We start from the raw sequence: 27,797 nt of genomic DNA, 5'->3' as shown, positions 1-27,797 counted from the left end.
GTGTAAAGTGCAGTGTAGACTTAGCCTTACTCCTAATGAAGTAAATGGGAGTTTTCCTGGTGACTTCTAAGTGGGAAATGGGTTGGCTCTTTGTTTTGAGTTTGAGGTGGAGCATATTTTGCCTTAAAGCCCATTTAATGAGCTAGTAGTACCCTATTTTGCATGTGTAACTTGTGAGGGTGGGTGGGAGGAGGGTGGACTTTGGGCATGTGTGTACCACTGATAGCACCAGTACAGTCTGAAAAGCCCATTCACTCAGAGCTAGGGATGTAACAGTACAGTCGATTAACCGATAAGCAAAAGCTTATAGGTTAATGCCATACACTACATGCATCCCCCCCAGCCAGTAATTTTTTTAGCAGGATGGCCAGCAGCCTGGCTCAGTCCTGGCTTGCACCAGTAGGGTTGCCAGGTGTCCAGTTTTCACCCGGACTGTCCGTTATTTGGGTCCCCCATCCGATATAAAGAAAACCAGGAAATACCAGACGTGAAATATCTGGTATTTCCTGTTTCCCTCGGACAGAAGCCTGGCGGGGACAATTTTCCCCTGTTGCATCTGGCGGGGGTAGGGCAGTGAGGAGCCATCCTCCCCCCCTTTTTTTTTGCTCAACAACTTTGGTCTCCCCCCCTTTTTTTTCCTCAACAGATTTTTTTCCCCAATGGTTTTTTTTTTGGGAGGGGGGGGGGAGGGGGGGTGTTCAGTATTTTTTGTTAAACCATCTGGCAACCATATGTGCCAGGTCTGGAACTTACCCTGCTGTGGCTCTGCATTTAAAGTATATTAGGAGCTGGGCAGGGAGCTCAGAGCCTCCTGCCAGGACAGGGGCTGCTAGCACCCTACGCTGCTGCCTCTGTATGAGAGGCAGTAGCACAGGTCAACAGGCAGTCGATCTGCGAGGGGAACTGGTTTTTAAACTGGCTCCCTTCTCAGACCAGCTCCGGCATGATACCTCACACTGCTGCTTCTGATACAGAGGCAGCAGCACAGTGTGGCAGGGATCTTTTCAGGAGTGGGGTCAGAGCACATTGGCTGCTGGCCCAACCCCAGGGATTATAGAATAGTCGAGTAACCGATAAGAATGAATGAGGTTAATCGACTATTCAATTAACCAATATTTAACATCCCTACTTAGAGCTCACCTTTATTTCAGAGACATTAGCAATGTTCCCCACCTGTGGGTGTAGCACAGCAATACATAGCTTGCAACCATCCATTGCCACAGTACTTGCAGTTGGGTCACCAATAAAGTGACCAGACAGCAAGTATGAAAAATAGGGTTGGGGGTGGGATATGATTGGCTCCTCGTGTTAGAAGTGTTCTTAAAAATGAGAACAGTTGATAAACCTAGTTGCCAATGACAAAATGATTACCTGTCACAGTCAGTAATAACCCATCTTCAGATGGTAATTGCAGCTCACTTCTGGCCTCTCTCAATTACATGGCTTGGTACTTAAGGGCCAAAAGACACTTATCACTAGGGATGTAAAACTCTGTGTAATTGGTTAACCCATTAAATATATTGTTTAACCTGTTAACCAATTAGAGGGGAGGCGGGGGGTGGCGGCACTCTACCTCAGCTGGGCTGGAGCGACCCCCTCGCCACAGACAGGGATGCACTAGCCAAGCTGGAATAGCCCCTGCCAGCAGTGGGCCCGGGTGCCCCACAGGCAGGGGCTGCTCCAGTCAGGATCCCATAGCAGCCTCTGCCTGTGGGGGTGCTGGAGCCCGCTGCAGGCAGGGGTTGTTCCCCGTGGGCCAGAGCAGCCCCTTGCTCACAGCATGCAGGGAGCTGCTCCAGCACCCACCAGTTAATCTTAACTGGTTAAACATTGACATCCTCGCTTACCACACACTCCAGAACAGCCTACGTCCTCACACAAAAGTTCTAGAAGCACCGCGGCCATCCTAGGCCTGCATGAGACTGCAGTGCCACCATTCAGTGCTTGTAGGCTTACGTCCAAACTGCCAATCAGCTTACTGGGATTCCACAGCTCTTAAAAGCTGTGTCAGCTGTCTCCACTGCTCCTTGTCTGCATGAACTCCTTAGTAAGGCCTGCTGCCATTGCTTTCTCAGGAAGACAAGGGGCTGCTGAAATAACTCCTTTTGTGTCCAATGTCCTGTATCCCTCTTGAATTGCATTAATGCCAACATCTCAGGGTAGGAACCAGGGTTTGCTATAGATTGGGACAGACATCCACCCTGGACAGAAATCTAGATTATGCCAAACAAGAAATACTTCACTGAGTTGAAAGGCTCACTTCCACACGGCAGCCCAGGAAGGACAAAGAAATTGTTCCAAAACATGATTTAAAAAAAACCCCAAAAACACCACCCAACCAACAACCAAACACACACCCCTCCCAAACCAAACCTGTAGAGCAGCACAGCTTAGAGCAGGACTAAAAATGATGGGATGTGCTCCCAGAAGTCCCACTGCCTGATAGGCAAGTACAGTACAAGTGTGGATACAGCAATTCCACTGGGGCTTTGCAGTGTGGGCACTGCGGCTAGGCTAATCTGGGAGCCAATCATATGAGCTACCTCTTCAGCAAAGAGATACCCAAAATCATGCGACTTTAGTGAAGGGTACTATTGGCACTCTGACCAAATTCTTCTACTTATTCATAGAAGAGATCTAGCACAGGCAGTGGCAATTCAGGTTACCATATGCTGCTCCCAGCAGCACACTTCTGCTTGCCCTGGAGAACTCATATGTATGGTTTAGGGCTGAGTTGAGGCTATAATAGCCATTCAGTGCTGGGCTTCTTCGTTAACTCCACTGGCAAGGGTGACAATTAGGCTAATCATGATTATACGGATTCTTCTCTTCTGGGAACTGGACGGGCACCACAAAAGTTAATTTCAAACAGATCTCATCTCCTAGCAACTTTCAGTAACTATAATTTTGGACCATACTTGAGTTCACCACCTTGAGTTAAAAGGCTCTATATTTCACCAGCTGTTTCCTCCCCAGTCCAGTTCCCTGCAGAAATATTGTCACAAAGTTCTCTTTACTGAGCTAGCAAAGCCAGATTAGTTTAGCCATTTTGATTCTTGTTCTCTATTAGGAACACTCTAAAGGTGGGGGAGAAAGCACTAGAGGCTTCTGTCTGAATTTGGAGATTGCTAACTCCTTCAAGACTCCAAACTGCTATAAACCCAGTATACTGCCTCTTCCTGGCAGACAGCACTGGAAGGAATATAATCCTAAAAACATTATAGCAACTGCACATAATTTGTTAACCTTAAAATTGGGGAAACATTTGTCACATTTCAATCCCTGTTGCCCTCTTGCCTGTAGAGGAATTTCCAATAGTCTTAGAAAAAGGGACAGTGAAACTGGTCATCATTTAGTATTTTACATAATCATTTTCAGAAGCCTCCAACAAAATCAACATGTCGCCATTGGATTTAAGCACAGAATATGCTCCAGTTGCTTCTGAGGGCAACATGAAGCAAGGAAATAAAGCAGAGTGACTAACGAGATGACAGACTTTCTGGAGTGGAAATAAGAGTTGGATTAAGCATGCAATGAGTGTGAAATAAGCCACTGAGTCAGCGCTAATACTTATTGACGGGGCTTTGGGTCAGGGCCACCATGCTAATATTTCAGTGACTTTTTCAGACAAACATCTTTTTTACCTTAGTCCCTTTTGTACAGCTCTGGGGTGTGTTAAAGATCTCATGGTATTTTACAGCGTGGGTAGAGATTAATAACCCTAGCGTCTTGCTCAATATTCCCAATAAATAGAACACATTATGGTCTATGCTGAGCAGAAGCTATTATTCAAGATACAAAATTGCTCTGATTACATGCAATCCCTGCCCTTCTAGTTTATAGCTAATTACTTTGTATTTCACTTGGGGAATATGGATACCATGAGTAAGAAGCAACATACACATTCTGTTCTATATTTAGGGTCAGAGTAACTCATCCTCCACCTGTCCAGAATGCTATACCTTATTAATATTTGTTGATAATTAGACTTTGTTCCAATTTTTTAAACAAGCATTTCAATTTTTTTCCTGGCAAAATTCCTAGTCGAGTAGTATGAAAAATAAAGCAAGCCAGTTTTTGGCTTCCAGCCCTTTGCATGATAGTATCAACCTGCTAGATCTGACATCAGTAGCCCTTCAGTGATGTAGTTTTTTCAGTCAGTAAAATATGCAGTGCTCAGGATCCCTGTCAAACAGGACAGGGTGTGCGACCTTCTAAAGCTCTGTAAAAATGCCAGCACCTGCAGAATAACACTATAGCATAGTTTGTCATACAACATACCATAATAAGCGAGCAGATGGTGCCTAAGTGCAAGCAGCCAAGTTTTGGTGGATCAATGGCCAAGAGGGGCAAGAAGCTGGAATATACCAGAACAGTTGGGAGGAGTAGGAGCAGAGGCGGGGGAGGAAGGGGAAAGGACAAGTACCTCTGAGGCAGGTAGAAGGACTGTGAATGAACCCAGCAAACAGGCCTGTGATGAATACTGCTAGACTGCAATTGGTGATGAACTCTTGGGATTCAGACTCGTGTGTCCCAAGGGGAGGTGAAGGCTGTGTAGTCAAGAAGCAAGATATCTGAATAGGTCAGGGGTCCAGATTAAGCAGCCACTGGCCTGGTGGGATGCACATTTCAGCTTTATGTGCACCACTGGTGTGATATGAGGCTTCAAGTAGGAGAGGTCTGAAGGTTTTGGGTACCTTTGGGAGGTGTGGGAAGGAGAGGGATGGTATGATTGTTTCACTATCACTGTTGAATTCCCTTAGTCCTCCACCCCCTTTTGGCTCATTGGTCTGTTCCCATTCCCATGCTTACTGTTCCTTAAATGATCCCAGAATTCTGCTGTGTGCAGTAGGTTCTGGATCCAAGTAAGCAAAGGGGGGGGGGCGCTATGCCGGAACCAAAGAGAAATAGGCTCAGGAGTGTGCTACCTTATGACATCGACCAGCACTTGTGTCCAAGGTGTGGGGGGGGGGGGGGGGGGGGAGGTGCGGCGGACAATATAATTATGCTTTTGTGTGTAAACTTTCTTGTTCAGGATGTTACAAGTGTTACTGAATTGCTTTACCAATTTTCATAGAGGAATTCTGAACTGCGGTATAAAAAGTCTGATGTGAAATTTCATCCTGATTATACATTCCTCCCCAACAGTCTTACGTAGCTATATCAGTGTGAAACAGCCTCCAGAACACTTAAATACTGGGGAAGAAGAAACTTGCTTTTTAAATTTTGTAATCACATGGTCTTCTTGAGATGCTGAGAAAGTACTGATAAGACTACCTATCTTATCAGTTATATTTCCCACACATAGAGATAAGCACCATCCAAAACCTCACTTCTTGGATCTCAATTTCAAACATTCCTAAACTCAGATGGTACTTAGAAGTGCAACTGGAGCTCAGCTCTATCCAATATCAAGCTGATTCTCCTTTATTGTCCTACTAATTAATAGTTAGGCCAGTAACATCGCCTCTTTGTTGCCCAACTAATTAATAGTTAGGCCAGTAACATCGCCTCCATTTCCCCATCTATAAAATCTAATGAAAGAAGTACAGAGGCTTAGGTGATTTTTATTTCATTTTTCTTTACTTTTATAACTGACACAGCAAGTCCAGCAGTGCCGGAGCTATGAAATGCTAACCCTAGAGGTGCCGGAGTTCAGCCCTGGAACAAATTAAGCACTGATCCCTGAGGGTACATCTACACAGCAGTGTTATTTCAGAATAACTGACTTTATTCCGAAATAACATTGTCCGCGTCTACACTACAAGCAGTTATTTTGACATAATGTCAAAATAATGGCCAGCTGGAGGACTTCTTACTCCAACTCTTGTAACCCTTATTGTATGAGGAGTAAGGGAAGTCGGAGGAAGAGTGCTCTAACTCGGACATCCTGCTGTGTAGACAGTGTCAAAAGCCAAAATAAGCTATTTCGGCTTAAGCTAGGCAATTGACGTAGCTGAAATTGTGTAGCTTGTTTAGCTTGTTTTGACTTTAGCTCTGCAGTGCCCGGAGAGCTGCAGGCTATATTCCTGGTCAGAAATGCTTTGGGAAGGATGCTGCAGAAGGGGTGTGCTTTTTAGAGAGGGAATGGTTGGCATAGGAAATGATGCGAGCTCAGTGTGGCTCCTGTGCAGTCCTTCTGGGCAAAAGAACGGTGGCTATAGACTTGTGCCTTCAGTGTATTTGGAGGAATGTTTGGGGCTGTATGAAATATGCTGAAAATACTCAACTAGTTAAAAAAGAGTTACCACGCTTTTAAAAGAATGCAGAAGGTATGCATATCACACCTAGCAATATGGTTCCCTCTCTTCCAAAGGTCTGAACAGATTGTATAAAGCCGTTTTTTACTCTCTAAAATATTCACTAAACTGGACTATGTAAACAGTTTGACGTGACAAGGTATTTTAGAATGACCATTGCTCAGTTTGCTTAATTATTAACTAGCCATCAAGAAACTATTTCATCAGCTTTCTTGAATTCACTGAAATGTGGTGAGTTATGGGGGAAGTTGAAACAAATTACATGAATCGTGATCTGAGCTATTTTTCATTGACTGTTGTCGTTAGGGGTTCACGCTCAAGAACTATGGCAGAGTTCCTGCAGACATTATTCCCCCCGCATAAATGCGGCAGTTCTCAATCAGGAATAAGTATATCATTTGCGGTACACAGTGACCTTCCATGGGGTACATCAATTCACCTAGAGTCTTGCCTAGGTTTACAACAGGCTACATAAAAAGCAGTAGTGGCTTCAATGCAAACTAAAATTTCATACAGATGATGATTTATTTATAGTACTCAATATGCTGCACACTGAAATGTAAGTGCATGATTTATATTTTAATTCATTCATTTTATAATTGTACGGTAAAAAGTGAGAACATTAAAAAATGTCAGTAGTAGTGTTCTGTGACACTTTTGTATTTTTATGTCTGCTTTTGTAAGCAAATAGTTTTTAACTGAGGTGAAAAGCTGAGGTATGGAAAGCAAATCAGATTCTTCACAGTGATACAGTAGTTTGGAAAGGTTGAGAGTCACTGTATAACTGTAACCCCTTGGGTACTCATATGGGACACGTGAATAAAGAATGTGTGAAAATTGGCCGGACTGAGGCAGATATGTGCAGCATTCAGTACTGCAAAAACAATTTACCACTCTTGGTTTGATCAGTCTGTCACTTTTCTAGGGTTTTTCTTTTTAAAAAGAGTGTTAGAAAGTTTGGACCAGACATAGCAACCTTCAGAAATCTAGTAGTGTTTATAATATAGTTACAGTTGTTTTAATTGAAACAAAAACTAAGCAAAAACCAAACAACTCTCCTCTTTCCCCCACAACATGACAACTGGTAATGTAGTACCAAAGTATGTCAACTTTGTTCCGCTCATCAGGAGCTTTAGTATTCTGTAGTGCCGGTCAATGAGACCAAATTAGGTTGAATTAGGAGGGTTGCTTTTGTTTTAAGGCTCTTTTTCATTTTGGCATTCAAAGTGCCTTTGATTTTACTGGGAAAAGGACTCCAAATTTCTTCACTTACTGCCTGAGCTGTGGCCCTGTCTAAGGTTTGAGGAAATCATCCAGGGTCAGTACTCTTCCATTTACATTACAGTAGTTTTCATGCCCTCCCATCTGTCCATTCTTGGGTCTAAATACAAATCGGGAATTCATGAAGATATTATTACAAACAGATTAAAATGATTCACCCCATCAACTGCCACTGCTCATCATACTTGGGACTGAAATCACTCCACTGACATACTTAAAAATGACACTGCCCAGAAGCCACCCCCATTGGAATTGTTGCTGTTTGGCAGCTATGCTTTGGAGCCATTTACTCCATAAAGTTAATCTACTGTCACGTTCACTGAGCCTTGGCCTCTAAGTGGGAAACAAAATCACCATCAGAAGCATTCTGTTTGTGGATGTCTCAGCAGGAGTGCCTTCAACAGAACCTCAGTTAACATTTCTTAAAAGAAAAAAGTCATGCTGTTATGAAGAGATGAGAACACCTCAAGATTTGGCTTCAGACCCTGAGGTCAAACATCCCAAAGTTCATAGATGGAGAAATGGTCTGAAGTAAATAGAGGGAAAGTCAAGAAGGAGAAATGCAAAGTACTCCACTTAGGAAGGAGCAATCAGTTGCACACGTATGCAATGGAAAATGGCTGCCTACAAAGGAGTACTGTGGAAAGAGATATTGAGGTCACAGTGTATCACAAACTGAATAGGCATGAACAGCGTAACATGGTTGCAAAAAAGCAAAACATCATTCAAGTTGGGGCCATGGGTAGCTGCAGAGCCCTGGGCACGAGGCTGCTGGTTGGGACCCCAAGGCCTACAGTGAAGCTGCTGGGACCCTAGGCAGCAGCTGGCCCCTCTGGGTGCATCCTGGCACCTGGGACCCCGGTGAAGGGAGCAAAATCTGGGGGATGCCCCATGCCCCTCCTTCCTACTTCTATGCTGGTTGTTAGAGCAAAAGAGAGAGTCAGATCTCTTTGGGCAAGCCACTGAATGTTCTTGTGCCTCAGTTTACCAAAAAGTAAAAGGAGGTAATGTTTAATTAAATGTTAATGTTTCATTAACAGATCTTTACATGTAATGTGCTACGTAGGAGCTCCTCAAGTGTTACACTCAATCAGCCAGATTGTCTTCTCACTTAAACTCATGTAAATGAGAAGTAACTGAAGTCAATAGTGTACCAAAAGTGCAAAGGGATGTGAGGTCAGAATTAGGCCATTAGTATTTGGCAAAAGTATTTATCATTATCATCAGATGCCCATCTCCATTACAATACTCTGAAATGTCCATCAGTAGAGTCAGATTTTGGGGCTAAATCCTTTCAGGCTCAAACAATTTTATAATGATCATATTGAATACTGGGACAAGTAAGGAGTTGCTCAGCATTAGTTTAATGAGCTGCCTCTAAAAATCACAAATACTGCATTCCTTGGAAGATTATGGATTCCTTTCCTCTAATTACGCCTCTACTGAGGAGACATGAGGCTTTGCAATATGCTCTGCTTAGCCCTGAATGAACCCCCATTTACTCCATATTTTCTACTACAGGAATTCTTTCAAACATTGCACAGATGGAATTTCACATCTGACAAAAGAAGCAGATAAAGTTTATTGAGCAACATTTATATTGCTGGAGTTTGCATTAGTATTTCATACAATCATGCCTCTGGCGTGTTCTGCAATACAATTGCTCTCTAGAGACTTATCCTGGTTAATGCTCAGTTTTTAGTAGCAGGAAATGACAAAGTGTTATTTAGTAACTATTAAGTAAATGGTCTTGAACTTTTTAAAATAAAAATTAAACCCTTTGCTTTTCCAGTTTTGAAGGTGTTAGGGAACCTCACACAGCAAATGTAATTTCCTTGAATTATTAGGCAACTGCCTCTGCTAAACTGTGGCAAAACATAAATCCTCCTTCCTGTTTAAAAGAGTTTGGCTGTTCCCTTCTGCTAGTGATGAAAAGCTGACAGCAACAGAGATTTCACCTTCAACTCAAACCGATGAGGGGATAATATTCTGCTCTGACGAAACTCGTGCAGCTCTTCATTATCCAAGGTCTCATTTTGAATACATTCCTCATTCTCTGTTTGCGTGCTTCTGTGAGCTTGCCCTATTTTGGAGAATTGGTTATGCCTCACAGGCGATCAGAGCAGTCAGGTGCGGGACCGCAGGCAAAGAAGACATTCTTTGATAATACGGTGGGAAGCTACTTAGATGGCTTTATAAGCAGGTATCTAACATATGGGGGGAAATGCATAATGCTATTTCTTTCCAAAGGGAAAGCTGATGGTATGTGAAATAATATTTTAGGCTTGGACCTTAAGAGATGTCTATTTTGAATTTTGCAAGCCAGAAAGAGATCATTTTTTAATAGCTGAGTGTTGTCTATTTGCTGTCCAAAATAAGGCACTTGATTTGTGGCTGAAAAGTTATCTAGGATAAATTAGTAACTGAAAGAGTAGGATATTTTTGTGTAAAATGCCTCACACATTTCACATATTCTGAGTTGTATGTTTCTTATAGTTAGCATACACATTCCTCAGAGCAGGGATTGCATGTTCCTTTATGTTCTGTATAGTACTGAACATACAAATAATACCTGAAGTTTTGATAAAAGTTTAATGATATGGAAAAAGAACTTTGTCAGTGTTATTGGGGACCCTTGCCCATTACCGTGATACAAATGTATCATGCATCAGACTAATGAAAGAGCTCCCTACCATTTAGAATATATTTTAAAATGTCTTCCTCACATTAATATCCATGTGCTAGATAATTTCAAGATAATGCACCATAGCTTTCTTTGCAGTTATTGTTCATCATGTGAAAACCAGGAAAGCACCGTTCCACTAATGTGCAAAACTTTGCAAACACTTAAGGGTGCTTTTGTAGAGCAATCCTGGAAGACTGTTAAATCAGGATTTCACACACATACACTCACATCCCGCAGCACAGAGTCCTAACTGCACTTTAATAACAAACCAACCGAACATATTTATTCACAAAGCAGAATTAACTCAAGAGCATTTTATAAAAAGAGTCAAGATCCATGCCAGAGCTGAATATAAACACATAATTAGCTTATAGGTCACATAATAAATACACTGTGCCATCATTGCTGCTGCTTACTGAAAGAGACACCAGTTTGTGAAAAATAGGAAAAGTACCTTTTGAATTCTTCCTTCAATATCCAAATAGATACACTTGTGCCGGTAAGTTGAAGAGCCAGATCCCATCTTGCTATAGTTGGACTTTTACTGTACTTTCTCTGTGTCAAATATATAGCAGGAAAAACAAGGCTGACACACCACTGTCTGATACTTCAGTATCTGCTCTTCTTTATCCCACAGCCTCATGCTAGGAAGGTCCCTCCTCTAACATGCATGCATTTTACTGTGGCTGTGTGTGTGTGTGCCACCTCCTCTTAGTTTTTCTTTTCTCTGACTCCAGCTGCAAGCTGCCTTGGACAGGGAAAGACAGGCTTCAGATCCTGTCTTCAAGTGCCCTCCTGATTCCCATAGCAACCCCCTTTGACTTCAGAGCTGGGAGCCTGCGGGCAATCAGTCTGTAATGCTGTACTGGAGAGCGGGGCTTGATTAGTGGCTTTCAACACACAAGACAAAGTGCCACTTACCACTGGGAGAATCCTCTACATTAGACTGCAGTCCATGTCACTCATTCGTATGGTGAAATGGAAACAGAATAATCAGCTAACAGCTATCCTTTCATTTGCCTTTTTGTGTATTTTAAAGACGTTTGGCAGACTCCCAGCTGCACTGAATGCTGACACAACCCATTTAAAAACACCATGTCGCCAGAACTGGGACTGACCCAGCTAAAACTAAGCAGATACATCGCTTTTGTTATCATTGCACAGACACAAGACCGGCAAGAGTCACAGTAGCTAAAATGTAAACCACAGGCAAATGTTAGAAGAAAACAAAACCCACCTGTTGCTATTGACCAATGTCCTAAATGCAATTCCTCTGTTTTTAGAGAAATCCGTATTTAGGGAGATGTTAAGTACTCTGGGACAGATGTACTACATTTGAAAACACCATCTGAAAACTGGAGAGAGCCATACATTTGCTGTTTGAATCTAAGTGCATTCCCAATACCATCTGCTGAATATCTGCCTTGTTTTGCATTGTCAGTGTCTGAACAAGAACAGAGGTTGGCAATTCTCCGTGACAGTGTGAAGAGATTTTCAGAGAGAGCGCAATTCCTCTGACTTCACAAGGCAGACACCATCAGGCAAGCTGCGAGCAGGCAGAACTGCTGGAAATAGCGCATTAGGTTACTTCGATTTCTAAGCGCTTTCTGCGGCTTTTGGTGCTTCTGCAGCTGAATGAACAATAAAATATTTCACTGATTCTTTTGTTTGGCAGTCTGAGAGAAACTATGGAAGACTCGAAACAGTAGCTACACTGAGGGCTCATATCTGCCTCTGGGTATGTCTACACTACAGCACTAATTCGAACTAACTTAATTCGAACTAAGCTAATTCGAACTAGTGCATCTAGACCTAAAAACTAGTTCGAATTAGCATTTTGCTAATTCGAACTAGCATGTCCACACTGTGTGGACCCTGAACCGGGGTTAAGGATGGCCGGAAGCAGTGCTGGCAGGGCATCAGGTTAGGACTTAGAGCGTGGAGCTGCTGTCTCAGGCTAGCCGAGGGCTGTGCTTAAAGGGACCCGACCCCCACCCCGACAGACAGTTCTCAGGGGTTCCCGGCTCGCTTGTCTAACTCGATGGAGGACAGCAAAGCAGTCCTGGCTTGGAGTGCCCTGAGTGCCCACACTTGGCACATCACAGCACTCGGCCATCAGCCTGGCTGCACTTGCTGCAGGCTGCCATCCGGGGGGGGGGGGGGGGGGAGTCAATTGGGGGGCTGCAGGAGAGCTTCCACCCCAGCCCTCTATATGTGGGGGAAACCCCTTTTAAAATGTGCCGAGCTCCTTTTAATCCCTCCTTGAAACCTGCCTCTCCTGTGATGCTTACAAATCACTTCCATCTTGGCAAGTGACATTCTGATAGACTTCTCTAATGGCAAACTGTGTTCTTGTTACCAAATCCCCCACCTCCACCCCATTTCATACCAGTATGGTATGCTTTCTACAGGTTGGACCTCCCTGGTCTGGCAGCCTTGGGACCTGACTGGTCCCAAATTGCCAGACCAGGGGAGGTCCCCTGCTGCTGGCTTTCTAGTCTGACGCTGGCTCTGGCTGATCACCCTGCTAACGGCCCCAGCAGGGCTGCCTACTGATGGTCCTAGCCCAGCACAGCTCCTTTGCCAGGCTGCCGTCCCCTTCTCCCCCCTACCAGGCTGCCAAAGCCCAGACCCCCTGCTGCACTGTAGTGGCCTTGCATCCAGCTCCCATTGTGGGCTGCCGCATGGCCTCAGCTTCAGCTCCCCAGTGTGTGCAGCTCTGGCCCTCTGCTGCAGGGCCCTGGTTTCCCAGTTGACGCGGCCTCCCTGCCGGGCTACCACGTGACCCTGTCTCCCCTGCTGCTAAACCCCAACCCCGGCTCCCCTGCTAGCCCACCTGTTACGTGGCCCTGGTTCCCCGGCTGGGCTGCTGCTAGCCCCATTGGGCTCTCAGCAGCCAGCCCTCCTGCTGTCTGACTTCCAGCCACCAGGGCTCTCTGGCCCAGGAACATCTGTGGTCCTGCCAGACAAGAAAGTCCCCGTTTAGGGAGGTGTAATGTCAGCTCTCTGGGGCTTTGACTATCTGTATTGATACTAGCCCTGTCTGGAGCCTAGTTAGGTTCTGAATCTTGATCCGGGCTCCTAGATCTACTGTAACATAAATCAGTACAAAATGATCATTTAAAAGCTATAATGCCTGTATACCAGTTCCTTATCCTTAAAAATATTAGAACTACTACATTAATGACTTCACTAGCATACCAAAGACTGGCAGATGCCAATTGATAAGTGCTTCTTGCAGATGTGCTGAGTCCCAGGACAGTCTATAGGCCCAATTTGGCTGGAGGGGGTTGTGCTGCAGGTAGTCTCATCAACTGCATTGTCTTCAATGGGACTATTTAGTGCGGTAAACACTCTAGTCAGTACAGTAATAAGAACTTGCAGGACGGGGGGGGGAGGCCAAAGCCGAGAGTTGCAGAGATGGTGAGTGAGTGGAAGGTTTTATTGTAGAGCACGTCTACTCTTGTACTAGTTAGCAGAGATTATTGCAATTAGAATTTATTAGTAATAATATAGCATGTATTTATATTAGACCATCTGTCGCCCAAAGGGATCCCAAAGCACTTGATTATTTTGAACTGAAATACAGACCAAGAGCAATGAAGTGGAAAACAGCAGCTGTTTCATGTTAAACAGACTCTAGAGAACGGTTTAGGACAGGAAGTTAATAATACTGTATCCAACTGAAACTAAAGAGGAAATAATGTAATCAAACCTGGGCTTGGTCAAGACACTGAGTTTAATGCCCCAATTCTGGTCATTCAAAACTACAGCAACATCTTAGCTGAAAACAGACTTAACCCCTCCCCCCCTTATTTAATACATAGTGATCAAAGAAAACATATAGTTTTTGCAAAATGAATACAGTGATGAATTACTAAAGGAAGTAGGTTTCTGTGGGCATATCTGAACTGTAAACAAATAGGAGCACAAGTCTCACAGTATGACCCACATTTGAGAGGCTCAAGCTCTGGGACTAAACATATCAGTTCCAGACAAGTTTCCTACTATCGCTCACAGCCTAAGTGGGAATGTCTACACGGTCCTTTTTATCTCTGTATAAGTGTGAGCCTGAGTTGGTTGATCTGAGCTATGGAGATTTACTACTGCCTCTTTTTGGGGGGGCAGAGGGGATCAGTTAACTGTAGCCTGACAAACAATATTTTGTGAGACAGGCCAGTACAGAAGAGGGATATTATAGGGGATGATATATTATAATCCAAATCATGCTTTTTGTGAGCTATTATCCTAGATGTAAACCTACTTTCTCTTTAAATACACCTAGGCAAACGAGTCAGATCTCTACAGCCCCTGTCCTTCAAATGAATGGGCAATTTGAAAAAACCCTCCCCTATATTTCCTTTCACAACATTTTTGCTAAGAAACCTGAAATATTAGTTTTGTGTCTTAAGGCAGTGCAGTTTTTTCCAAAGTTTTAAACACCCATCATACAAAATTCATGTTACTTCTCATTAGTTTGATATACCATCTCATAGAGGAGAAAGGGACCTCCAGAGGTCATCAAGTGCAGTCCCCCTGCCCTCATGGCAGGAGGGAGTACCATCCCTGACAGATTTGTCCCAGATCCCTAAACAGCCCCCTCAAGGGTTGAATTCACAACCCTGGGTTTGGGAGGCCAATGTTCAAACCACTGAGCTATTCCTTGAAAGTCATTTTAATAAAATTTCAGTGAAGTTTTAATTTACTTATTGCACACAAAAATGTAAAGACAGTGCTTTACTTCTATTTTTCTTAAAAGCCACATTCACCAGTAAAAGACAACTTTATGGGCTGGTAATATCTGAAGGATGCCATCTGTTAAACTGAAGGGCAGTTTCCATGAAGAAAAAAAAAAAAACTTGCACAGAACCCATCACATTTGAAATGTCAAAAATGTGATTTTAAAACTAAAAATCACTCACTTGGGAGACCATTTGCATTCATGGTAGATATCTGTCCAGCATAACTTCAGACAGATCATATGACATGCGGAGACCCAGACAATACTAATATATTTTCCTGAATACCTGCCCTTAAAAGAGGATGCGACTTTTCCTAATGAAATGTAAATATTCTTGCACATTTAATCTCAACCTTTTTTGCTGAGCCTGCATCAATTAACATTATAAGAGTTCTCTATTACAAACATTGTTTGAAATGCAGTTGAATCAGAAACACAATTTGTCAGATAAACCGTAACAAGAATCTCATGGTCATACACTGCCCTGTATTTGCACATGGAAGTCATCAGCACTGACTGAGGTCAGCATATAGCCTTTACTTGGCAGCAGCAATAGTCACAAGTAAATTCAAACTCTTTAACTGACACGCAGCAAAGATGTGAGCACAGGCCAAAGCAAGGAGAAGAACACAGCAATAAAACCCACGTTTCCTCTCCCTGTGAGGGGAATTTTTCCTGTTTATGAAAGCAGATATTGATCAGATTGTTGAGCATTTGTCACTTCTTGTGCCTAACTATGCTGCAAACAGATTTTTTTTTAAATCGGTGTAGCCAATTTTCAGTTTAGCATTTAAAAAAAATACTCTTCCCATTTCTGATAGCTTCTTCAGAATGAATGTTTTTTGTAAAGCTCCTCTGGCACACTGCAAAACCTGATCCTTTTGCCATTTTCCCCCTCACGAAAGGCTGGAAGTTCAAGCAGACAGGTGTTTATTGAAACTTTATAATCATCTGCTTATAACCAGATGTGGAGATTTGGTAGGACAAATAAGTGCTGTTTCCTGGTTACATGAAGAGTACCCTCAGGGCTGGCCTTACTATGAGGCGAACTGAGGTGGCCGCCTCAGGTGCCAGACTATTGGGGGAGGGGGGGCGGTGCCACTAGGACCCAGAGAATTGAGACCTTTCAAAGTTGTGGCCCAAGCGAGGAGGCACCATTTGAGCTCCCCAACTCAGGTGCCAAAATGTTGTGGGCCGACCCTGAGTACCCTAAACAAGGCAACAGCTATTCCATCTGCTGACAGCCTCCAAAATTGAAGAATTACAGCAAACTTCCCACCCGGCTTGTGTTGTCATTGTTCTTTGGTCCCCCTTCTCTCATCCAACCTTTCCTACCACTGCAACCCTTCAACAGCAGAGTCTTACCATTCCTGCTTATCCCATTTCTTTCCCTTTTCACCACTTCCCTTCATTTGTCCTGTCCCCCTCTTATTCCAGCAATCTATTCCTTCTGAGAGTAGGTACTTCTATTGCCCTCTTGGTTACAGTGTCTGAGAGCCTCACAATCTTGCACTTTGGGCATTTATACTACTTATTAAAGAAGTGTACAATGCTCTATCTAGTTGTTGGGGGACGTAGTCAGAATACTAGCTTCAATATCCAGAGTTCTGGGCAAGCCCAACCTTAAAATCCGTCTGGATTTATTTTCTCAACATAATGGAAGAATTAACAGACACAGCTGGAAACTTCAATAACTGGTGGGCAAATGATCAAACTAACGGTGTCTAGAGATGCCTGCTGGATCTCTCAGAGAGATGATAGCCAAGAAATGGAAAAGTCAAGTCCCTAGACTTTAGACTAAACTGGCTGACCCTCTTGGCAAGGAAGATGAGCTGGAGGCAATAGTATATGCCTCAAAATTGAAGACAGCCCAGTATATGATTTTCTCTAAATATATTATTTTATATCTTGCAGGAAAGTAAGTTAATTTAGATATAGGGACTGGATCTAAGTGGATCCTGGATATTGCAATAAAAAGAGTTTGCAAACAAAAACAAACCAACACCACAGACTTTCAAGAGCTCTTAAATGCTTTGGATGACTCAAAGGGACAATCTCTCTTTGTCTTGGTAGTACAAGGAGGCCCCCGAGATGCAACTGCCCAAGTTCCTATTCCCTGCACTTACAACCATTTTTTTGAGTGCGGAAGGGGCTGGAAACTCCCAAATTACATCCTTGGCCCACACTTACGACGATGCATGGCACCTATCGTAAATGAGGGTTCAAGTTACAATGCCTCCAACTTGCGACACTTCCCCTGGAACCAATCATGTCACATGTCGGGGGCCTCCTGTATTGTATATATTTTCTCTCTCAGGTTCATTTTGTAGAACAATTATGACAGTGGTTCTATATAATTGCTTCCCTCCCCAAAAGGGAATTATCTACAGTACACCTTTATACATCAGGATTCAGGTTCATTTCAAAAGGGACAAGAACCTAGAGGCAAGATTATTGCTGCAGCTATAAGTTACCCTTTTGTGCTCTAACTATTTTTTCTAAGATGATCCACTGCTTGCAGACTATTTTTTGCTAAATTTAGACATATTGGAAAAAGTTAATAGGGATGCAATATACAAAATCATATTCTTTGCTTTACAGCAAGTTAGACACAGTCAGGGCCTGCTTGTGATCTCACTTTCACCTGTCTCCCACCAGTACAACTCAATTAGCAAAGAGAAGTTACTTCTGATTTCAACACATAGAATAAGCAAGATCAGAATCAGCTACCAGTTTGCTACATCAGTACAGGAAAAGTTAGCTTATATAAATCACTGCATGATATGAAACCTGATTCCTTTAGAATACATAATCACATTGTTGTTTTGTATGCATATGATTCCTCACTGCTCCCACTAATGTGCAGAGATATGTATTCTTTTTCACAGAAAGAATCAGAGAATCAACATGCCAGAGTGGCACTATATGGCGATATACTCTCTGATATGACAGTACAAGGAGGGGAAAACATTTTAACAAGTCAAGAAGATAAAATTAGATCCACAAAGAGTATGGTCAGCACTGAAGGCTTCTCACTTGTTTCACTGAGGCACTGAAAATGTATGAAGCAGATGAAAATAGTGCTAAGTCGGGGAGAGGTGTGCCTCATGGAGTTCAATTTTGTGTAAGTCTTTTGAACTCTCTTTTGGGTACCCCAAATTTGCCTGAGCACATTAACCATGTTTTCTTGTAATTTACAACTTGTATCTTTCTCTAAGATATTTTAAATAGGAACTGACAAATTATAGCCACAGTTGCCCGCTTGCCACATCTCCCATTTACCTCCTACTCTCTCACTCTTTTGCCTTTTCTGACCTTCTTCCCCCACTTTCTACTTCACTTTTTCTTTTCTATTTTTTGGGAGAAGGAGTGCTTTCAATTTTTTGTCTGACTCCATCTCTCCTTGGGTTCCCCCAATTCTGATGTCTGTCTCGACCTTCTCTTACTCAGCCCCAGCCTCTCCTGTAGTTGATGCTACTCTGCTCTCCTCTCGGTTTCCCCAGAAAGGAAGGAACAGCACCACCTGTTGGGAGAGAAGGAGAGTGAATGTAAAGTCAACATGATTTTTATCACCAGACCTGGGCTCCTACAGTGAGATCAAGTCCTACTTTCTTTGATGTCAATGACAGTCGAACCTCATCTTTGCCAGAAGAAGGATAGGACCCAGTACACTATATCAGTTTGTGTTTATTAATCAAACCTGTGATCTTGATCCAAATTCTTGCTTTCTGCACACATGTCCCTTTCCAAAGGGCCGATGTGCATGAGGAAAGTGAGCAAAATTGGGGCCCAATCCAAAAGAAAGCGATGGCATTATAGAAATATATATTCTTCATATGCTGCTGTACACCAGACATCAAATAGTAAAGCTTTGGTTCTATATTCACAAAATGTTTCACGACTAAACATTATTTCTAGCCATGTCTACGGCACATGTACTATGCTATCAGACCATCTGGTAAGATTAATATGCAGTATTCCTCTTTTCAATCCTTTGAAGTCAATTTTCTGCATGGTTTAGGTGCTGATCAATTCATCGGTGCTGGGTTTCTCATTATATGAAATTGCAGGAGGAGCTGCCAGTGTAATCAAGTGGGTCCACAATCAAAATCCTAGCTGACACGCAAGGAGATCCAGACTCAATCCAATCCCTTGCAGGAGCCAAATCCATCATCATGGATCTTCCCAGGAGGACACCCTGACTTTGACCACCACAAGTTCAAACCAAGACTGCAGCAGCCACAGTATTGCCACCAAGAATAGTTGATCTGCTGTGAAGCCAAGATGCATTAATGGGTAAGTCCCAGCTGTTTTGAAACAGACCCAGAATTTGATGCTGGATGACCTGTGGCTGAAATCCATGAAGTGATCACTTGTACAGCCTTGCTTGACATTATGTACATAATTTACGGGTGTTAAAAATCGCTTGGAAACTGTGCAGTTCCTGACTGTCCTTTATCCTGTACATTTTTGCCTCACACAGAAAAATAAATACTACATTACAGACCGTTGTTTTTCTGAAATATAAGGTAGGTAAGGCAGTATCTTTTGAACCAACTTTTTCTGGAGAGAAAGACAAGCTTCCAAGCCACACAGAGCTCCTTTTTCAGGTCTGATGGAGAGACAAGGTGAGTGAAGGCTCTGGTATCCTGGGACTGACACAGCTGCAGTCATTCTTCTGTCATTTTCTAAACACAAATTTGGCTGGGTGGTTTCAGATATGCCCAGGAAAATTTCAGATAACCGTAAGAATCAACTTAGTTGTTGATATTTACACAAGTGTGTAGATGAAAGCATAAAAGCTGCTATTCCTTTGTTCCACGGGAACAAATAGCTACTTAAAAATAATAAAGTCTTTATGATGTTATGCAGGCACAAAACGTGGATGCTGCTTTAAAAATGGATTGTTTTGGTGTTCTACAGGAAGGTTTTGAACAGTCAAACACACAGGAACTTTGCTTGCAATGATAACAACTACATCCAGCATAATCTTTCTAGCCACAGGCTTATTTCAGACTATGCAGATAGTGTTCTCAGGAGAGCTTAACCAGTATATTTGATTTTCTTAACTATATGGAAGAATTCCACTTTTAGAATTAATCATTAGGGTTTGTTTTTTTTAGTTTCATAGATTTTTTTTTTCCACCTACAAAATATTAATTACGTAACTCTGCAGTCAAACACACACTTCAAAGTGTTTTGACTTGGACGACAGCAAAGTTTTTTTTAAAAAACCAGTGAGGCAAAAATGGGGAAGAGGTGCGGAAGAAAAACAAAAATGATCATTTTATGTAAACTACTCAAAACGTAGAAGCCAATACGTAGAAGCCATACGTAGAAGCCATACTCATACGTAGAAGCCAATACAAGAAAATCAACGGTAGTAAAATATAGCTAGTAGAACTAAGAAGAATGTCAAGAACTGTTCAGCACTGAATTAAAACGCCACTAAACTTAAGCAGATTAGTTCATCTCAGAGCACAGGACCCTCAGGCTATGTCTACACAGCAGCGTTATTTCCAATTAACTGATGTCTACTCTACAAGCCTTTATTTCAAAATAATGTCAAGCTGGATGACATCTTACTCTGTCTCATGGTAACCCTCATTTCATGAGGAAGTTGAAGGAAGAGTGTTCTTCCTTCAACTTCCTGCCAGGGCTGGCTCTAGGTTTTTTGCTGCCCCAAGCAAAACATTTTTTCGGCCGGCCCTCCCCCCTTTTTTGGTGGCTTTTACACGTTTGCACTTTGCAATGTTTATTTGTTTGTTTTTGTTTTCATTTTTGTCCTGGCATTTTAGCCCTATAAATAGCAAATCTAATTTTTATTATTTTTTTTTCCATAAAGGCAAAGGAGCTTCAAGTAAACGCCCCCTCCCCTTTCACTTGTTGCTGGGTCACAACAGCCTTTTCTCTGCCCTGTCCAGTCCCTCCCTATGGACAAGCACCCCTCACTCCTGACCCACAGGGGGAACAGGGTGCAGGGACAGTGCAGAGCCAGGGGGGCATGGGGAACACGGGAAGCAGGGTTCACCATGGGGAATGGGAGGCACAGAGCCAGACTAGTGCAGGGAACAGTGTGGAAGGTACAGGGGTGGTGCAGGGAGGGGGAGGCGCAGAGCCAGAGGGACGCAGGGATTGGGGGGAGCAGAGGAGGCACAGGGAGTAGGATGCGGGGAACGGAAGGAGCAGAGGGATCGGGGTCCAGGGGCAGTGCGGGGAATGGGGGGCACAGAGCCAGAGGGGCATGGGGACCAGGGGGCAGGAGCGGTGCAGGAAATGGGCAGTGCAGAGCCAGAGGGGCACGGGGTGGGGTGGGGTGGGCACAGCGAGCCGGGTGGCTAGCAGGGAGAAGGTCCCTCGCCTGCGAAGGACTGGAGCCAGTGAAGCGGGGCGGAGCCTGGCCGCTCCACATTCAGCTCCTGGGGACACGCAGCCAGACCCGAGTTCCTGTGGCCCTTTACAATCGGTGGGGCGGGCAGGGCCGGATGCTTACCTGGGAATGCTGCCCCTGGAAATGTGTTGCCCCAAACATGTGCTTGATTTGCTGGTGCATAGAGCCAGCGCTGCTTCCTGCTATGTAGACAGTGCCAAAAGCCGGGGTATGCTCTTCGACTTCAGCTATGTCAATTGCGTAGCTGAAGTTGTGTAGCTTAATTCGACTTTAGCCCTGCTGGGTAGAGCAGTGGTCACCAACCAGTAGATCGGGATCTACTGGTAGATCTTGGAGTCTCTGACAGGTGATCCTGACTGGTTTGGCCAAGAGGTTATCAAGCCCAGCACTTCAACTGCCCCTTCCCCCACTGCTGCTCATCTCCTGCCCTTTGCCTTGGAGCTACTCCTCCCCTTGGGGGGGGCCTCCTGCTTTCTGGGCAGGGGAGGGGAGGGCAGGGAGGGAGATGAGGGGTGCTGACATCAAGGTGGCCCCTCCTACCCCGTATTCTATCTTCACAAAGCAGAGAGGGGGCACAACAGGACTTGGGATGGAGTTTGCTGACTGCTTTAGGGAGTGGGCCAGGGCAGGGGTGAGCCTGCCTTAACCTCCCCTCTCCCCCACTGCATCACCACCCAGGAGTCACCTGAGGTAAGCAAGGCCCAGCTGGATCCCACATCCCAAACTCCTACCCCAGTCATGAACCCGCTTCTCCACTCCAAGCCCCAGTCCCGAGCACCCCTGCATCCAAATACTGTCCCAGAACCTGCACCTAGAACCCCCTCCTACATCCCAACTGCCTGCCCCAAAAGCAGCTCAGAGCCCCTCTTACATTCTAGATCCCTTAATCCAAGACCAGAGCCTGCACCCCAGCCCCTTGCCCCAGCCTGATGAAAGTGAGTGAGGTTACGCAAGAGATGGAGGATGGAATGAGCAGGGCGGGGCCTTGAAGAAGGGGCTGGGCAAGGGTATTTACGTTTGAGGTAGATCTTGGACTGTACTTAAATTCAAAAAGTGATCTCGTGCTTAAAAAGATTGGAGATCCCTGGTGTAGAAGAACCCACATAGATCAATGTATGATAATTGAGTTCTTTCCTTATTTCAAGATAAAAAGATATGACTCTTAAAATAATAAAATATAAAATAATAAAAAATTCTCTTTTGTCTCATCTTGTATCTGTTGAAATGGTCTGTAAAATTATTACATCCTTATGCATAACCTTGTGGAGCTGAGGGCAAAGGAAAGTGAGGCAGGAGGGTAGATTTAAAGAACTTCCAATTGTGATCTGCTAACTTGAATCCAAGTTATATAGAAGAACTCCAATAGTCCGGCATCCAACTGTTCAGCACTCCCGATACTCTGGCATCAAAATGCCAAGCGCTCCTAACCAGCTGATTAAAAAGCCTGCTGCTCAGCACACGCGCTGGCTGTAACCAGACGTATGGAAAAGAGCTTCAGTTTTGCTTCAGGGAAGGGGAAAGGGGAGAGAAGGGGGAGGAGGATCAGGTTACAGCACGGAGGAGATACAAAAAGGAAAGGGGAGAGGAGAGGGAGGGAGATTGTGTCCTGGCCAGCCGTGCAGCTGTACCAGACCTCCCGATTCTCCGGCAAATCTGATAATCCAGCACCACCTAGGTCCAAGAAGTGCCGGATTATCAGAAGTCTACTGTAACTATGTAATCATATAAGACCAAGTACACATGCTCTTCACAGGATAACTTTCAAAGGTCAGTTCTTATCTATAGGGACCGTCACTGGGGAACAAGGAGGATGGCATGGGGCAAACCCTCACTGCAGGCGCCACCCCTGTTCCACCCCTCCCCCCCAAGTCCTGCCTCTGTTCTCTCCCCCTTGCCTGAAGCCCCCCTCTCCCAAGCAACAAGAGCTGGAGGATGATGGGGAGCCTGGTGTGCTGGGTTAGTAGTGAATGTGGTGGTAGTGAGTTGAGGCACAGGAGGGGTTTGGGCTCCAGCTGGGTGGTGCTTACCTCAGGCAGTTCTGAATGGGCAGCACAGTGGGGCTAAGACAGCTGGCTCTGTGCTGCTCCTGGAAGTTGCCACTATGTCAAGCTTAGGTGGAGGGGCCAGGCAGCTCTGTGCAATACACACTACCCACACCCACAGGCACTGTCCTTACAGCTCCCATTGGACATGGTTCCCTACCAATGTGTATATTGGTTCTTGTGGTTTCTGGTCCATGGGAGCTATGGAGCCAGAGCTGGGGGGCACACAGAGCTTCCCTGATCACCCCTTCGCTAGGTGCTGCAGGGATATTACCAGCTGGCAAGTCTTTTTGGCTCCGGCCCTGTGTGAGGTGAGCAGGGCACTGAAGCTTCTGGCCCACAATACAGAGACCTGCCCCCGGCCAGATTCAATGAAGAAGCAGGCTGTATCCAGTCTATGGGCTGCATGTTTCTCCATCCCTGCTTTAAATGCTCAGTCAGCCCCGAAATCAGTTGTGGTAGATGGGACTGTGTTTCTACCCTGCCTGCTAAAAGCTAAAACTCAGAGAGAGCTGAAAACCCTCAGACTCTGTGCTTGCGAGTAGGGAAGTATTGCCTCTCAGAGGCACTTAGTGGGGTGTGGGGGCTTAAGCTGGTTCGGTGTTGTATTGAAGGAAAGGAATCCCTAGATATCTTTGCTTGCTGCTGACTCCACCTAGCAGCAGGATTACACAATGAAATGATGACTTAAATTTTCATGTTCTGCAGAAGAATTAATATCAGTGTTTTGGCTGGTCATTCAGAGGAAAACAAAACCTTTCAAAAGAAGCTGCCAGTTCTTTAAATTGGCTATTTGTTTCCTGTTTATGGAACTGACTTATCACAATCCTGCGAATGGTAGAATTCATGGATCAATTTTTCATTTTGCTGAATCTGTTCTTTTCCTTATTTTGAAAGGAACTCACTGAATCTACCAGGCTGCAGTTTAAAATGATCTTTTCCCAATGAAGACTCAGTCGGTACTCCAATTCTAGCACAGATGTCCGGTTCTACCCACATATACACACTCCCCCCCCCCCAGGATCAGCCAATACATTTACCTTGCCTGCTGGGTGCTCTGCACTTTTGAAAACCAGGCCATGTTTTTTTGAAATATACACAAAGATTTAGCAGCTTAAATGTAGGCACATTTTAAAAAATCTTGGCCAAGATTCTTTGGATAGCATATGCTATACATTTTCTCTTGCTAAGCGATGATATAGCCATGACATTTCCTGTCTTAGTTCACTTGTTAACTTCTTTTTGTAGATGTGGAATTAAACTAGCTAAAATAATATAATAAAAATGTCATTTTAAAAAAATAAGGCAATCATGTTATAATCAAATCAATCTCTAAAACCTTGGATTTAGCCCAGGCCCTAGGTTTTGAAGCATCATCAAATGTATTCATTTGTATGCAGCAAAAAGCCTATTTTCTAACATCCAAACTCTTAATCACCACTTAATGTAGGGAAATCATCATAAACACATTGCCAGAATTGCAAGAGAACTGAGGGCCAAACATGACAAAAAGGATTTTCACTTTCAATTTTTTAAAAGGTTCTTTTTGTTAGAAAATACCATAAGCATGAGAAGAACACAGGAAATAAATCATTACAATGGCCCTGTTTAAATGCTACATTCTCCTCATGGATTGGATTACCAACATACTTCTTTACTGGAGGTTAAGAACAGGTGAACACAAGGTCATTCAAGGTTTCAAAATTCATTTAGCAATTAAAGTAAAACTCTTCTGACTTACCAGACACATTTGAGTTGTTTTGTATCCAGCAGTGACAATGAACTCATGTGGCAGGGACTGTTTCCACTGTGTATACATACATGTGTGTGCGCATACAGTACCTGTCTTAATGGATCTGTGGCCTGTAGGTAGTACTTCAATGCAGTAGACCAAAGATTCAATTACAATACGTTTTTCCATCAAAGGAAGCCTGTGCTACATAAGCAGGGAAGAAAGCTGTGAAATGTAGCACTGGATGCTGCTGCTCTTTCACACAGGAACATATATAAAGCACAAGGTGGTAGGGAGTTGCCTTTAAAAGGTGGAATAAGCTTCTGGATCACTCATAGAAATGAAGGAAATGTGGCTAAACCCTTCCAAGCCCCTTTTGTAAAAACGGGAAAAAATCCTACCCTGCTCTGCATATACCTAAAATGTGGAACAAGCAGATAAAGAAAGTAAATAAAAATATAGCAAAGAAACATTTAGCAGGCTACGGCTTCAGGAACAGGTTGCACACAGCACAATTTTCAAAGCATATGAGCTGTCTGTCACTTGCAACATGTCAGAGAAAAGTTTGGCTGTGGTGTTCCTAATCTTTGACGCACAAAAAGTTTACTGGAGTACAAAGAGAGCCTGACATATAGTAGCATAGAGAGGCATAAATAGAATATTTTCCTAATGATAAGTAATTTTCTGCTTGTAGGAAGATATACTTCTCAATATTACTCCCAAATGAAAATTAGCCATGACGAGGGAAATGAACAGGAGAAATGTTAAATTCTTTAGATAGATATAGACAAATTCTGAAGAGAAAATTATATTATACCTATAGCACTTGAGACGAAAGCAGAAAACATATGAATCAGTCCCCAATCAAGAGGATACCCAAAGCCATCTAGAGGGGTTAGATGCACAATTGCCATTGACATAAAGAAGAGATGTGGGTCTATCATTTTGTAGTTCTGACAGTCTCTTGTCCATTACCGGAGAAGACAGATAACACAAATGATTTCCATTTCAAAAGTTTTAAAATCCCCCCCCCCCAAAACTGAAACAGTCATAGTACAGAGAAAAGAAAATCATAATTTTTGGATTGTGAGGCAGAAAAGGCCCTTAGATCATCTAGTCTAACATCCCATAACAGGTCAGAGAGAGTTTTGTCAGGACATGGACACAGAACAGCAAAATCAGGACGTGAGGCAATGCACTTGGATGGCCTAATGCAAAGAGAGCTGGAAGGAAGGAATACTATCCAAGCCAGTAATCAGGCAGTGTTAGATATTTGTTATTTTTATTTTGGTTGTGCCTAAAGGTTCCAGTTGGGATCAGGGCCTCGTTGTGCCAGGCACTGGACAAAACACAAAGTAAAAGAAGGTCCCTGCACTTAAGACTTAACATCTAAGGCAGGATTGGGGAACCTTTTTTGGGATGGGGGCCCACAGAAAAAAAAATCAGTCAGGGGCTGCACACAATTGAGAAGCAAACACCACCTCCTCCCCACAAAAACAACCCTCACTGAGAAGGAAAAAGACATTCCCCTCAAACACCAGGCCATAGGGTGGCCTGGCCTAGTAGATTTTGTGTGCTCTAGCCCCTCATTGGAGCAGTGAGGGCTCTCCAGTGCTGGAGGTGGAGGCATGAGCCTTGAGGACCAGATCCAGGCAAGCTGGGGGCCGCATCCAGCCCCTGGGCCTGAGATTCCCCACCCCTGATTTAAGGAATCATCTTTTACCTTCAAGGCCTCTGTGACCAGATTACTATGTGGATCAATTGTCAGCCCTGGAATCAGACAATTTCATCTATTGGCAGAATGGGGATGAGGAGAACCTCAGGAAGGCACATCAGCTATTGATGGTAAATAGGGGGTAACTTGTGAAAGACTAGCTATGTAGGTATTTTATTGAATAGACCAATGTATGCAAATATTGGAGATTGCCTATCTCCTAGAACTGGAGAGGGACCTTGAAAGGTCATCGAGTCCAGTCCCCTGCCTTCACAGCAGGACCAAGTACCATCCCTGACAAATTTTTGCCCCAAATCCCTAAATGGCCTCCACAAGAATTGAACTCACAACCCTGGGTTTAGCAGGCCAATGCTCAAACCACCGAGCTATCCCACTCTAGGAGAGCGAGAAACACATTAAACACTAAGTTGATCAAGACTATGAAATTCTTGAGGGAGCTCTCTTTGCATCCAGTCAAAGTGCTGCTACGGTCCATTCGGCACATGCCTGCAAATTCTAGGTATGCTGCAAGCACAATTAGCAAACTACCCTATCCTGGGAGACCATCTTGGTTATGACAGTCTTGCAACCCACTAAGATAAAGGGCCACTCATGCAGCCCACTCACTAGACTAGGTTGCCCATCGTGCAATACAGATCTGTCACCAGTTTTGTTCACCCTCCTCCCCAGGTGAATGAGTGTCGACAATAAGCTAACAAAATACACTATTCAAAATGCAAGGATTTTATAAAAATTGAAAAATGGCCAAATTTCTTGCCTAAAAGCAAATTCGAGAAGGGAGTTAGGCCTTCAGATTTAATAATCTGCACCAGAAAATGATCACACATACAACCTGTGAACACATATTTAGAAATTAGACAGAGCGCCTTTTGGAAATTTGAAGCCTGAGCCTGCTGTTCTGAGTCAGGAAAATTGCTGTTACAGACAAA

General features: G+C 43.8%; 1 protein-coding gene and 1 long non-coding RNA gene across 6 annotated transcripts in view; one reads left to right on the top strand and one right to left on the bottom strand.

Annotated features, from left to right (window-relative positions):
• The window catches only part of PDE9A (phosphodiesterase 9A), a 96,850-nt gene extending 85,234 nt beyond the window's left edge, over positions 1-11,616 (bottom strand). The window contains exons 1-2 of one of the 4 annotated variants that reach the window (XM_075912259.1): positions 11,465-11,616; positions 10,682-10,782 (exon numbers count right to left, since the gene is read on the bottom strand). In XM_075912259.1, the coding sequence (XP_075768374.1) occupies positions 10,682-10,750 (69 nt within the window). In that variant the 5' untranslated portion in view covers positions 10,751-10,782; positions 11,465-11,616. Of the gene's footprint in view, positions 1-10,681; positions 11,118-11,148; positions 11,354-11,464 lie in introns of those variants that run through there. The other 3 variants (XM_075912262.1, XM_006137869.4, XM_006137868.4) reach the window with 3 other exon arrangements.
• On the top strand, positions 9,435-19,530 carry LOC106733001 (uncharacterized). 2 transcript variants are annotated; one of them, XR_012898154.1, is made up of 3 exons: positions 9,435-9,569; positions 17,857-18,092; positions 18,990-19,530. It is a non-coding gene; the product is annotated as an uncharacterized LOC106733001 (long non-coding RNA). The 2 variants fall into 2 exon arrangements; XR_003087074.2 differs by lacking the exon at positions 9,435-9,569 and adding an exon at positions 9,595-9,744.
• The last annotated feature ends 8,267 nt before the right edge of the window (positions 19,531-27,797 follow it).

The sequence above is a fragment of the Pelodiscus sinensis genome, chromosome 1 (assembly GCF_049634645.1).
Source record: "Pelodiscus sinensis isolate JC-2024 chromosome 1, ASM4963464v1, whole genome shotgun sequence".
Lineage (NCBI taxonomy): Eukaryota > Metazoa > Chordata > Testudines > Trionychidae > Pelodiscus > Pelodiscus sinensis.
This window is presented reverse-complemented; position numbering and strand designations above follow the sequence as displayed.